The sequence below is a fragment of the Mytilinidion resinicola genome (assembly GCF_010093595.1).
Source record: "Mytilinidion resinicola strain CBS 304.34 unplaced genomic scaffold BDZ99scaffold_31, whole genome shotgun sequence".
In the NCBI taxonomy this organism is placed as follows: domain Eukaryota; kingdom Fungi; phylum Ascomycota; class Dothideomycetes; order Mytilinidiales; family Mytilinidiaceae; genus Mytilinidion; species Mytilinidion resinicola.
The window spans coordinates 261260-274626 of NW_022985467.1; the positions used below are offsets into that span (position 1 = coordinate 261260).

The 13367-nt window shown below is 50.0% G+C and overlaps 3 protein-coding genes across 3 annotated transcripts; 1 reads left to right on the forward strand and 2 right to left on the reverse strand.

Moving 5' to 3' along the window:
* Positions 1–120: 120 nt before the first annotated feature.
* Positions 121–9601, reverse strand: BDZ99DRAFT_401210 (uncharacterized protein; the record flags this gene model as incomplete). Its single annotated transcript, XM_033716215.1, has 4 exons — positions 121–1032; positions 1075–4516; positions 4694–9275; positions 9334–9601. The coding sequence occupies 4 exons, from the start codon at positions 9599–9601 to the stop codon at positions 121–123; spliced, it is 9204 nt and encodes a 3067-aa protein (XP_033569579.1).
* A 711-nt stretch (positions 9602–10312) lies between these two features.
* Positions 10313–10939, reverse strand: BDZ99DRAFT_482750 (uncharacterized protein; the record flags this gene model as incomplete). The annotated part of the gene is made up of 2 exons (XM_033722519.1): positions 10313–10806; positions 10930–10939. 2 exons carry the CDS (start codon positions 10937–10939, stop codon positions 10313–10315), a joined length of 504 nt encoding a protein of 167 aa, XP_033569580.1.
* Positions 10940–11772: 833 nt separating this feature from the next.
* BDZ99DRAFT_550946 (uncharacterized protein) lies at positions 11773–12402 on the forward strand (the record flags this gene model as incomplete). Its single annotated transcript, XM_033727000.1, has 2 exons — positions 11773–12102; positions 12215–12402. Exons 1-2 carry the CDS (start codon positions 11892–11894, stop codon positions 12400–12402), a joined length of 399 nt encoding a protein of 132 aa, XP_033569581.1. The 5' UTR covers positions 11773–11891.
* Positions 12403–13367: the final 965 nt, after the last annotated feature.

Sequence of the window (13367 nt, forward strand, 5' to 3'; positions counted from 1 at the left end):
ACAAGGTCTGAGCGTTCGTATTTGCTTCAACATCTCGAAATCAAGCAACCCGATGGACACATGCCGATGAACACAACGTCAATCTCAAGTCGCCAACTCCCTCAATCTCTCCGCCTTCCCCTAAGACTCAAAGTCGCTTCCAGTCAGCGCCCTTCCCAATACCACCAGTGCACCCATGTGCGTCCTTTCGTAACTATGACCTTTCCTACGGACGCTCAGCCACTCTTTTACGAAGTTCCTAGGCGAGACAGTGAAGGGACAGCTCCCATCAATACCCAGAGTATGCCTGTAATTCTTCTTCATGAAACCGTCACTTTCTGCCAATAAATCCCCATGCCAAAGGCCCAAGAACTCGCACAATATCTTGTTTGCTTCGTCGTCGTTTTGATACAGCTGCCCCGCAAACAGATTCAGCTGTGTGACCAGCAGGCTTGGGACAGCTTTGACTTCAACTTGTGGAATGACACAAAACGATAAGTTGTCGAGCGACCGCATTGACTGCCGAGTGCGCGGCGAGTAAACGTGAAGTGTAACGATCTTGTGCTCCATGATGATTGGGAGCAGCTCGTTGGCTTCTGCAGGGCTGATTATCACAACTTCCCACTGTTTGAGCGACGTTCCGTTATCGGTTTGTCGGCTGAGTACCCAATTGACTGGCTTAAGGTAGGCGTCGACCACCTGCCCCCCTGGGTTTTGCACGGTTTGGGCAAAGTCTCTGGACACCAGGAGATCTTGAGGCCACTCGTTCGGTTGGAGATATTTGCCAGCACTTGTGGCTTTTAGGGTGCGAAATGCGGGGAGTACGGCTTCGCTTTTCAAGTCGCCCCATTGACCGGTCTGAGCAAACGCCTTGATCGCGACGTGGGTGACGTGTAAGAACGGCTTCATCGGACGTGGTCGCTCCACTTGTTGCTCACGTTCGTTTTCTGGACATAACTCGCGTTCGTGCTCCTCTTGTAATGCCGGGCCTTCGTACGGGTTGATGTTGAACTCCTGACATCTAGAAGCGATTGCTTCCGTATCTTTGGACAGCTTGACTTTCTTCGATATCGACGCTGGGGTATTGTCCGCAACAACATGGGACTGTTGTGCGTTGTCTTGCGGGAGATGGAATCGCAACGCTTGGTGCAAACTAGGAGAATTGATTCCATATCGCATATCCAAGGTCTGCGCTTCTCTTTCTTTCAGTTCCTCTACCACCGACTTTGCTAGTGTACTGGTAACACCTGCAGGCGCCATGTTAAGCTTGTTCTGTTGGAGCGTGTAACGTTCGCCCTGCTGGGCCCACATTGGCAGTTCCTTTCGAATTTGTATGCAAGTGTTTCGAATACACCACTCAACAACATCGAGCATGGTGATCTTGTCGTCCAGTTCCTTGTTGCAGGAATTCTTGATTTGCTTCTCGATCTCCTTAGAAGCACAAGCAACCACGGACTGGCCTTTGCCAAGGTTTCTCATCCGCATACACGCCTGAACCAGACGATCTTTGGTCAAAAGAGGGCCAAGAGTCACTGCCGCTCTGTAGTTGATTGGGAGCTTAAGATCCGTGCCTCGAGTATGAGCTTGGTCAAGGTAGACAAAGCATTGATCCATTTGGCGTAGCCATGGGGAGACTGCGAGCGCCTCCAAGGTGCCAGCACGATCAAGAACTGCGATTGAATCTTGCTCTGTTACGAAAATGACAGCTTTCGCATCCTCATTCGTCGTCTTGTCCAACCACAACTGCGCAACGTCCTGATTTCGAAGGTCGAGCACTTGTGCTCCTACGTCGAGGATGACTCGCACGGGCGGGCTTTGGCCGATCACCATTGTTAGCAGAACGTCAGCGTTGAGGCTCTGATCTTGGTTGTGGGGAATGTCTTGATACGTGTTTTTAGCGCCTAGTAGATCATTCAGCACGGTTGCGTTGGTATGCAACTGCGCGTCCAGCTCTGCCTGCTTGATGGTCGATGGCAGAGTATGCTTGGAGTCCTTGGTCCCGCTGAACCCTGTAGTAGGGTTTGTCCTGACCTGGGCGATGTCCCAGCCGGACGCCGAAAGCTTGAAAGGGAATTCCCGCATCTGGGCAGAAAACACCAAATTGGCCAAGTAGTAGTCTATCACGGCTTTCGTGAATCGTAAATGAGGGAACACCTCGCCGTCGCAGACCGCCGTGTCCTGGAGATTTACGCTTTGAATGTTGCGGAAAGACGATGGCATGTCTTTAGCTTTCGCAAGCCACCCTTCATACGTGTGCTGTGAGTTGTCGCTGCGCTTCAAATGGCGAAGCGTCTTCGTTAGTTCGTCATTGGAGAAGCCTTTATAGTAATAGCACAGACATGTTAGGACGATTGCTAAATCAGGATGGCTGTATTCAGCCCGCGAAGATGGTACATCCTTCGCTCTGAAGGGCACCGCCAGGCGGGATCGAGTCAGGTCGAGGCCGTAATGGACCCGCCAGCGCTTGTCTTGAAATGCGAACTTCATCGTGCCGCCTGCTATCAATCCACGAAGAATGAGCATAGTGTTCCACACGTGGTCCCCTATTTTGCGTTTCTCTCTCATCTCATGCAGATTCGCAACATCCTTCTCCTGTATTATGAAGGTTGTGAGGAACAAATATAGCTCTTTCCGAGTGTCATCCGGGAGTGCGAAGTCTTTCGACCATTCCGTGCAGAATTCATTAGCTAGATTCTTCAAGATCATCTCGCTGGCATCTGTCAGAAGAACCTGTATATGCGGAAAGCTCCCGGGATTGTGCTTATTCTCCATGCGAATGCCCTCTGGGTGGATGCTTTTAGTCTCAGCGGCCAGTACGGAGAGCCGCCCTAAGACTTTTTGGATGAAACACCACCTCTCGGGGCTCCAGTCAATTAATTGTTCGCCACCAATGGTATATACGAGCTCAAACACCGGACTTAAAAGCTCATCACTCTCATCGAGAATGTCGCGGGCGTGCTGGCTCAGCCAGTGCTGCATCCTGATCAACTTTTGAGCGGCGTTTTTCTTTTCCGAACGCTCTGACACGATTTTCTCGTATCCCATCAGTCTTGCCGAAAGAATATGCTCAGGCTGGGTGAGGAGAATGCCACCCGCGGCCATGCACTCCTCATACAACGCCAAAATTCCATCGGCTTGCTTCTTCGAGATCTTCAGAGAACGCGAAAATGGCATGAGATAGATAGGACGGTTCAGCATGCCGCTGCATTTCGCTATGAGCGTGCGGTGCATCTCAGGAGCTAATTGCTTCAGCACCACAACCCTCGTCAATCTTCGCCCATTGGCAAGAGCGGCTGCAACGATAGGAACGATGACAGAAGATTTGCCAGCACCCATATTGAGTTGCAGAATAGTGTTCTTGAGATCCTCTGGGTCAATCATGGCGTGGCCGGTTTGCACCTGCTCACTGCGGATGATGATGTTGTTCTCTAACTCAAGAAGCAGCCAATCTGGGTTCTTAACGGGATCCCAATTATCGTGGCCAGCATTAGTTAGTTCCTTCAGAAGCGCTACTGGGTTTCCTTGGCGATATTTGAATGCTGTGCGTAACCGGCGCGCGCGTTGAAGGTCGCTTAGTGCGACGCCATACTGCACCAGAGTAATCTTCCACTGAACCGACACGCTAGCTAGCTTTTGAAAAGTGAGGTTGTGTAGTAACGACAAAGGAGATGTTCGCGGCGTGAGCTCGCCAAGGACGTCAAAGGCATGTGATTCTTCGATTGCGTCCCTCAAGGCATCGCAGATTTGGACGTAAATAGCATTAGACCGTTGCTCGCAAAGCTTTACATGTGCCTCGATAGCATCATGTAAGCCATCCAAAGAGAGGCTGAGGCCTGGGAGGGGCTTGGAATCCTTTAAGGCCTTCAAGCTCTTTCGAAGATCTTGGACGTAACTCTGTTCAATTACATCCTTCTCCCCCATATCGAGCCGCTGGAGCAAGGCTTCTACGTTATCTTTTCCCTTCAAGGGTTGATCTCGCAACCATTTACGAAAGTCGACGACTGTTGGAGACTCTTCGATGCTTGGGGCTCGCATTTGGAAAAGTTTGCTAAGCTTGATGAATCCTGATTGCGGTGTGTTCTCAACGCCGTTGCTTCGAGGTTTGCGCTCCTCGTGTTTGATCGCCACGGGAAGGGTTTGACTGGTAATACGAGTCGCGTTCTCGATATACCGCCGAAACTTCACATTCTGAGTATGTTGCATAAACAACTGCTTGGTTTCGACAACGGCAGCTTCGACGTTGATGTAGGTCCTAATCGCATTGCCATCGTGTGGTACGTCAAGTGCGGAGTCCTTGTTGAATGCCTGATTGAACTGCCCAACTACCAGCTCCGCAAACGACCTAGCTTGGATAGACACGTTGGCTTTGAACTGGTCTTGACGACGCTTTTTGACCTGTTTCTTGGTCTCGTTAGGCAGCGGTTTTATTTTACTCTCTAAGCATCGGTCACGCGAGAGCGAGTGCCGCTCAGCTATCGGCTCAATCAGCTCAACCGTTGGCTCGAAACCCTTGCAAAGATCGAAAGACCGGTACAAACTTGGAATCGGTGGTAACTGTCGTACTTGTGAGTTCGTCACAAACCCGATGAGGGCTTTGACGAGCTCCTCAGTATTTTCTTCACAGGCCACCAGCGTAGCAGCCAAGAACATCAGCCTATACTTATCCTTTGTCTCGTCTGCAGATTTCAGGCGTCGATGAAGAGAGAGGAAACACTCCGGTAGGAACTCAGATGCCGGTTTAAGCCAAGTTGGGTCATATCCCAAACGATCAATTAACTTGACTTGGGTTTCCTGGTCTACAGGATGATGGAAATTTTTCTGTATGATCGACCACAAGTCAAAGTTTGAGTTTTGTTCAATTTCCCAACTGGACGCCAACTTGGCGGCCGAGTATGCACGAAGCTCGCGCTGGGTGTCAAAATTACCATCTCGATCCACGTACTCTTCGTCGAACTGAGTGGTGTAGAATTCAGCTCCATAGCCATCAAGGCGCCAGACGGAATCGCGAATGATGGCTCTCTGAAGAAGCTCCTCTACTAGAGGCGCCTCTGATGCTGGACTCGATGGGATATGCTCCCGGAACACGTCAAACTTTCGATAATGTCGGATAACCTTTTGAACCTCCCCGTAAAACCCGCTATGCTGGGAGAGTGAAGGAAGATTGGCCCAATTCGTACACTGCATGGTCTTTCTGCCTTTCGGATACCACGTTCGTTGTGGTGTTAGATGTGCGATTGAAGAAAGGAGGCTGAGATCATCAGGGGAAAGTGTCCCATGCGATCGAACCGAGGCACTACGAATGCCATCCAGAGCTGTCTCTGTTCCAGTTTTCCCAGTCAAGTTATCTGGCAGGCAATAAGAGGTAACCGCGTGGAGATAGATCATGTAAAGATTACTCTTCAGGCTGTTATCTCCAGTCAACCTTCCAAGTACCTCATCAACCTGGTAGACATAGTACGGGACTTGAGGCTCTGCACCGGTGTCGATGGTAACATGGACGTGATCACCGTTTTTGGCGAATCTGACGGTCCCAAAAGGGACGACCATGCACCGCTCGGCATTGTCCAGTGTGCTAAGAACAAGCTTGTTCTTAAGACCTGTCATAGTGCCCACCGCTTGGTTCGGATCAACGCGCATGCCTCGAAATTGTTTGGACTCCAGAGACAACAGGTCTACCCCCAGAACAAAATCCAGGTTAAGTCGTGGGAGTTGGACCGAAATAGCCGATGTTGTTTCGTGGATCATAATGTGAATATGTTCCTCGTTCTCCAACGGAGAGAGCAACGAGGTGATCGCGCGTCCAGTGAGGCCTGTGGATTCCATGAGCGCCATGTATCCCTTTCTCAACCTATACAAATCCTGGTGGTTGACAGCGTCTTCACGGTTCAGGCGGATCTGCCACGGCTGCCGCGGCGGTATCCAAGGGGACAACAGAGGACGGAATTGTAACACCAGTGAGTTCGAATGAAGCCAATGCACATATTCATCGACGAAGGTTTTAGGGACATCTCTTCCGAGAGCATCTATCGGAACGAGCTCTAGATATGACCCATCATTCGGATGTGCGCGACCATCGTCCTGGTATGCTCGAACGATTAATTCCGAGTCGTGCATTCCAAGGTGAATATGCTGGCCATGAACTAGGCTTCGGATCTTGAAGTCCATACCATCCATTCCTGATGGAGATACATACAATATCCTACCCTGGAACAGCCTCTTGAAAGTTGCGTGCGATTCAAAATTCGAAGGAAGTCTGGAGATAGGCCGACCGTTGACAAGAACTTCTCCAGTCAGTACGTTAAAATAGACGTCTCTGGATACACAGGCAGCTCCAGGAAGTATTTTCCTTGAAAGCCACCGTTCGTTTAGCGCATCGACGGACTTCCATACACCGCCGGCTGGATAATTATCCCACACGCTCCCTATAGCAAGGTCTAGGCTTGAATGATCGTCCAAAACCAAGCGTCTGACCACGGTTTCAAGTCTATGACACAGCCTGGAAGACTCTTGTAACAGTAGACGGAGGGGGCACGGGATATCGCTCTCCGCCGCTGGATAGTTCTCTCGAATCGAGATTATGATTGCCAGGTAATGAGCCACGTCTTCTTGAGAGGTTAACAGTTTTTCAACGTGATATTCGTCTACTTGAAAGGTAGAATGAGCAACTAAAGCTGCTTCTAACAATCGCTCTCGGAGATCTGTGCGCTCGGCCTCCGTTTGACTTCCTTGGACCTTCTCGCAAATTTTCCTCATCCAAATCAGGAGAGCATTACGGACTCTGCGGAGGAAAGCGAAACACTGCGTCTGAATCTCCGGGCGAGTATTGAGAGAAAGAAGGCGTGCTGCAAGTGCTGCGAAGAGCCGGGCTGCAGTCGTGCCTTCCCAATTCTTTTCAATGTTGGAAAAACAGTCCTCCAGTCCTGATAGTATTTCGATACTCACGTGGCCCCCTTGAAGCACCTGGTGAGATTCCCTAAGAATAAGGTTGGAGTTGCCGACTTCTGCCGGCCCAGCCTGCCAACAAGCCTGGAGCACCAAATCACATACTTCTTGTCGACCAAACGATAGGACTTGAGAAACAAGCTCGTTAGCTATATTGAGCCATTGGATGCGGTGGCCTGCTCGCAGAGCTCCAAACGCATAGAACTCGTCGGTGTTCAAAGACGCAGAGCACTGTGACTGTCTGGATAACACCTCGTTCACGGTATGTAGCGTTGACTCGAGCGTGTCACTCAGAGTGCTGTAGAGGCCCTCCGAGATCTGGAAAGCACATCGCGAACGGATATCGCATCTCTCAACGGCCATGATGGGCAGTTTGCTTCGTATTGAGTCGAAAATCCCGTACTTCATGGCGTGATTTACGAACACACTGCTTTTGTTAGCGTATTGGATTTCCACGTCCTTATAGTGAGCGAAAACAAAGGCTTTTGCCGTGGATGCAAGCTGTAGTCTTTGCTCTTTGTTAATATTGCCACGCCCAGCTAGTCCCTCAAAATCATGGAGGTAAAATAGCTCCTCCGGAATCTCGGCGACCACCGTGGGACGGGCAAAAACCTCCGTTTGTAGCCAATAGGTCGTGCTTCTCCATTGTTCAATCTCGTCAGGGACCATTAACTCGAACACCACCAGCTTAGCCTGTACCTCATCTGCGGGCAGGGGCCATTCGTGTACTGCTATCCTCGATAGTGTCTTGATTTCCTTATCCAAAGAGCACTTTGTACAAGACATCTGATCATGGTTCTCCTGGTTGGAGACCAATTCCTTCGAACAAGTTGCGCTGGCTAGCTGGGAGGAAACGGCTTCGTGCTTAGCAAGTTGCGTGTCCAACTGTACTAGCTTTTTGTCTCGGGCAATTTCTGCGGCCTTCACTATGGCATCATAGAGCTCCTGGTGTTTCGTCGATGTGTCGTAGACTTGTACGGCCAGGCTTCGAGGGCCGACGTCAAGAAAGTGTACCGGGCTGCTTTTGCCGTCGGTTCCGTCCCGCTGGGATAGGTAGCGCTCCACTGAACATAGACGTTCCATCTGGTGCTTGCTGGGCAGGAGAAGCGGCTCTAAGAGGGCTGGTGGAAATCCCGGCGCGTACTTCGAGAGAACCGGGCGTTGCTCGAGAGCGCACATGTCCAACGCGATCCACAACTCCATGGCCGTCAAAAACATGGTTGATATCATGACGGGATCGTCGTGGTAAGCGGATAATGCTTCTTCGCAGTAAATCTTCAGTAGATCTGCAATGTTACGAGTTGACTTCCGAAGGCTCATATTTTCCTGAACCCATAACAAGAGGAACGTCCTGACCCATTCTTCCACGTCTGCAAGCACGACGTTTTTATTGTCTTTATCATACAACCCAAATGTAGAAAACTTCGTAATGTCCGGAAACTGGTTCTTGGATTGGCACACGCGAGGTATACTACGAGGTTTGGAGTCTTTTCCGATCGATGGTTGTTGTTGCCTTAACGAACGAGATTCAACGTACGGTTTGAGGGAAGGTAGAGACAAGGTAGTCTGTTCATGAGTCAAGGGCTTCCAATTCGAGCTTGTCCAAGGCGTCCAAATTTTGTGTAGGTCTCTGTCCCTTTGCAAGCTGTTCCACCTGCTTTCGAGAATGTTTTGCGCTGAGTGGATGCCTGCTTGTAAGCTATTCGAAATCGGTTGACCCATTTTCAAGACGCGCCGACTAATCTTCGTCTTCATGATGAATAGAGTCTCAGTTGGTAAGGATTCTTTAATGGCCGATCCTAAAACGTCGTTCATGAAGAACAACATAAAGGATTTATAGTGGTAGGTTGATTTCTTGAGATCTGACTGGGCCAAGGTTAATTGGATAGCCACGCGCAATAGAAGCCAAAGAGGCGATCTGCGCCACGGTGAAGCAGCATTCTTCCATGGGACGTCGTCTCGTGTATGCTTCACAATACGATTGATAGGCGCTGCCTTTCCGATCGCCCGTAAGATGCCAGGCAGGTGGTTCGTGGCCAGGAACGGATTCACAGACTGTCGGATTTCCCGAACTTCCTGATTTGCCTTGCGAGTTTTTGGTTCCGCTTGAGGCGGCACTTTCTCGTCTAGATCTACCATCATTTCTGCGAAAGGCTCATGGAAAGCTGGATCAGCGACGACAGCGTTGGCAATACTGTCTGACGCTTCAGGGAAGCTACGTCGTAGTCGAGTTTTGCAAGCCATGACGCGTTCGGTTGACGGGGATAACTCGAAGAAGGAGAACGTGGTCTCGTCCTGATTCTTCTTGATTAAGGCAGCAGCGTTTTGCTCTCGGAGATGGAGAGCTAGGGAATCTAGTAAAAGTTAGCAGCTTGGAAGAATACCTGGGTAGCACCGACTTGCCTCCGACACTCAAAGACGTGAGTTTGAGAATCAAACTTTTGGCATTGAACGTTCTGCCGGAATACTGCAAGTCTAGCAAAACCTGTATCATCCTAACGCATGACGCCCAGGCCGAGCGCTCCTGGAGCTGGACGGACTCATGGTAATTATCAAGTGAGCGAAGAAATTTTCGGAGTAACTCGCTGTTGGCGGGGTAGCGTTCAGCCTCTGGGGGTAATTTCGGCGGGAGAAATACGTGGTGCACGATGGACGCTAAGTCAATTCTGTTGTAAGCCATGGGCACGGTGATGAGCAGGCAATAATTTCAGGTGGACGGTCGAGAGCTATGTGAGGGTGGTGATGATTTAGCAAGGCGTTTAGTAAGTCGACGACAGAACTGTCTAGAAGGCTAGGTGTGTATGCCTAGCCATCGTTGGCGTTTCCAACCCTAATCCATTCACCTTCGAATGATTTGCACAATGGTGGAATATCCAACGAACCTGGAGGCTATGACTTGAGTTCGAGATGAGAATAATGCGAACGCCTTAGATCATTCATTGAGGTTATATGTGACATGAGAAAACGCTAAAAGACGGCGTGAACATGCTTCGTAGTGAAGGGGATAATTTGGCACTCTCCACTGGTATTAACTCTAGCTCGGCACTATCAAAATGTAAAGCGATTGCGAAATTACGGCATACGGTCTTGGGCTTAGAAATAAATATCTTACGGTGAGCTCCTTGTGCATGTAGATATCGTCACTTGGATGCCAAGCATTCCACGAAGCAACCGTGCCGAAGTTGTCGGGTAGCATCACAGGGAATCAAGTTCTATCACATGCGCAAAGCAGCTGAAAGTTGAAGAGAGAATATTATATAACGGAGGCATGTCCCGTCATGCTCCACTAGTCATCCAACTTGTGGAGAGGTTTCCCGAACAGCTCGCCGGAGAAATTTAAAAACCCAGAACCTTTTGAAGCCCTGAGGCAGTCATACCAAGATGGCATGAATCAAACCTCTTGATATTGTTGTTCCTTGTAGTTCTTAGCCATTTCTACACCCTGTTTGTATTCTTCTTCGCGAGCCCCAACATCCACCCGTCCGTTGTCCTCATCCTGACTTTCATGTGGAACGTCGTTGGCATCTTCTCCCAACGACCCTTCTGGTTGTTTTGCTCTGATGGGCAGAAGATGCAATGGTTGAAGTTGATCATTCGTCTCCTCTTTTTCCGACTGAGCTGCATGACGCTCCTTGTTCCTTCGCTGATCTCTCTCTCTCCGACTCGTGCCAGGATTCATGCGTTGTCTTGTGCGATTCCGTTGCTTTCGAGTCTTGAATGGACACTGTCTAGCTGAATGATCTTTGAAAACACGGCGGACGTTTCTGCATACGCCACAAGCCTGCAAGCCGCGGACTGGCTGGACAGCTGTAGTATTCGTTGACGTTACCGGGCCCTGTTGGCCTTGGTCCCCGGGTTTTCGATCGGCCGAACTGAGAGGTTTGTCTTTGCGCTGGGAGCGTGTTATCGTGCCGTTTCAGAACAGTAGAGTTCACTGTGCTTCGTCATTGCTAGAAGTACGCGTTTAGTTACAATCTACGGTGTGCTGGAGAGGAAAGTGGAACATACGTGCGGCCATGTTATATATCAGGCAAATCAGGAAGCGGTCTGGGGCATGTCTAATCGTGTTTTGCGGACTGTAGTCGGGGCGACTTCGTTCACTGTTGGCAAGACGATCATGTGAGCAGCAGCACGTGAGACTCTAAGAAAAGTCGGAGCTCTAGTCGGAGAGTCGGAGCTTCCAAGCAGCCGAGAAGCTTTCCATGACCTTCCATGACCTTCCAGGCCGCAGAATCCGCGCTGTTGCCTGGAGCAGTCCCGCGCAGAGCGAAGCCTTTCATTGGCTCGCAGGCTGACTAATCCTTGGCAAGCTCTGGTCTCCTCAGGTATAAAAGGACCAGCTCGCCCACCCCAAACTCTTTCTCCAGGCTTCTCACGGTGTTTAGAAACACGCTTGAGGGAGTGTTCAACTCCAAGGGCACCTAGACTCCTAGATTAAACGGGAGTCGGGGGCCCTTGGGGATTAAGGTTCGCACTTTGATCATATCCTCTGTACCATGGTATCCTTAGTGCGGGCTGATTGAGCATATTCCTCTTTCGTGTTTCAAGATTTCCTTGGGCAGGTCACCTAGGACTGAAAGGTTCTTGGTGGATCGATTCTGCAATTTGGCAAGGCGGAGGGCATTGGTTGTCTAGCCTTGTGCTGGAGACTGAAGCCTTCATTCACTTTCAACTATATTTCGTTCGGCTCTGGTGCTTTTCTGGAGTTTTTTTTCATGTTGAAAAGATTAATGATGATCTTCACTGTAACGTATAGATGATGTTGGTAATCTCTCTCCACTTCACTGGATGTTGTTCTGGTGTGAGACCACTGCTGTGCATTATCTGTTAGAATTCTTAACGTCTTCATCACTTATCAATGCTGTTCATCACAACTGAAGCTGAAGATTCCTAGAGTTTCCTATGCTTTTTCGAGGGGAAACTGTTGGTTTGCAGGCCGTAGCATCTGAATATTGACAGAACGCGAAATTATGTACATGGAAGCGCCCTGTTTGCTGCCGGCAGTGATTGCTGTAGGTGATTGTCATAATCCAACAGAAACCACGAAAACGAGTGCCATTTCGGAAGCGGTGACGTCACGAGAGCTCTGTGGCCACCAATGGCAGCCTCATTTGCGACAGCAATCTGCCATCTACCATGTGCGTAAGAGTCTCATTCACTCGAAATCGAACAAGTCACGTGGTACGTCTAGCCAAGACATTCCCTCTCTCGCTTGCATATATAAACGGCTCCATTCCTGGTCCTGGACTTCCTTCCTTTCATTAACACCACCCTCCCTGGATTCCAACGGTAGGTGGCCAGCCCTTAGGCTCGGGCAATCCACTCCCCGAAGATGTCGACCCCGGACATGATGGCCACGGGGTTTCGCCTAGGAGGACCTACTCGCTCCCTCGCCGGCCCCGGGTGTTGGAGGTTAGGAGCACCGCTACGTATTTAAGAGCCATGGCGGCAGAGTGGCAGAAACAGATAGAGGACTGCTAACACAGGCTTGTTTTTCTCTTTCTCTTTCTCTCAAGGAGAGTGGTGGCTGTTGCTCTTCAGGGCAGCAGCTCCATCGGGGCAGTCCCTACAATTGGCTGACCACTCTCCCCCCTTGCGACATATGTCCCGCCCTTGCAACTTTTGGACCAACCCGGGGGCATTAGTTTTCTGGCCTTGTGCTGGAGACTGAAGTCTCTCTCTTCAATTTTGATTGCTTTTGGACTTGATATTTTGCCAATTGCCATGGCAAAAGCACTGATGGTATCCTTCACCAGAGCGTGTATGATAGTAATCGTTATACTTTGATACTACCAACCATCTTCACGCGAGACCTTGCTGAAAATCCTTCCTTACGCTGGATATCTTCGCCACCTACACATGCTGCCCGAGCCGATCCCAAAGATACAAACTATATCAGATACTAAGAAAGATTCGTCGATGCAATGATGCTCCTTCGCTGTGGAAAAACTGGTCAGCAGATGCACGTGAAGCTCCTGGGGGAGCCCGGACTCAGGTTAAAATTGATGTGAACTCTGATTTCTATAGACGTCTAGCTAGTTGTATATATACTAGGGGAAGGAAGGGGGCCACCCCTGGGTGGCGCGCTAGTAAGTTCAGCTGAACACTGCACAGCTGAGCTTTCAGCTGGGTTCTCCACAGCTGAGATCTCAGCTGGGTTCTCTACAGCTGCTGTTCGGAGTAGCTTTCTAGCATATGAGTTGTTGATCCTAGGTTGTAGTGCTGCAACCTGAGTCCCGGGGCGTGCCAATTACGCCCTCTAGGGTAGCCATTTTTCCATACCCTTCCCCGTCGCTCTTTGCCAATAGCTGCCCGCGCAGAGGGTAGCTTCAGATTAGTTCGCGGGCTACTAATCCTTGGCATGTTCAGGTATCCTTATGTATAAAAGGACCAGGCCGTCCACCTCGAATCCTTTCTCCAGGCTTCTCACGGTGTTTTTCCACATT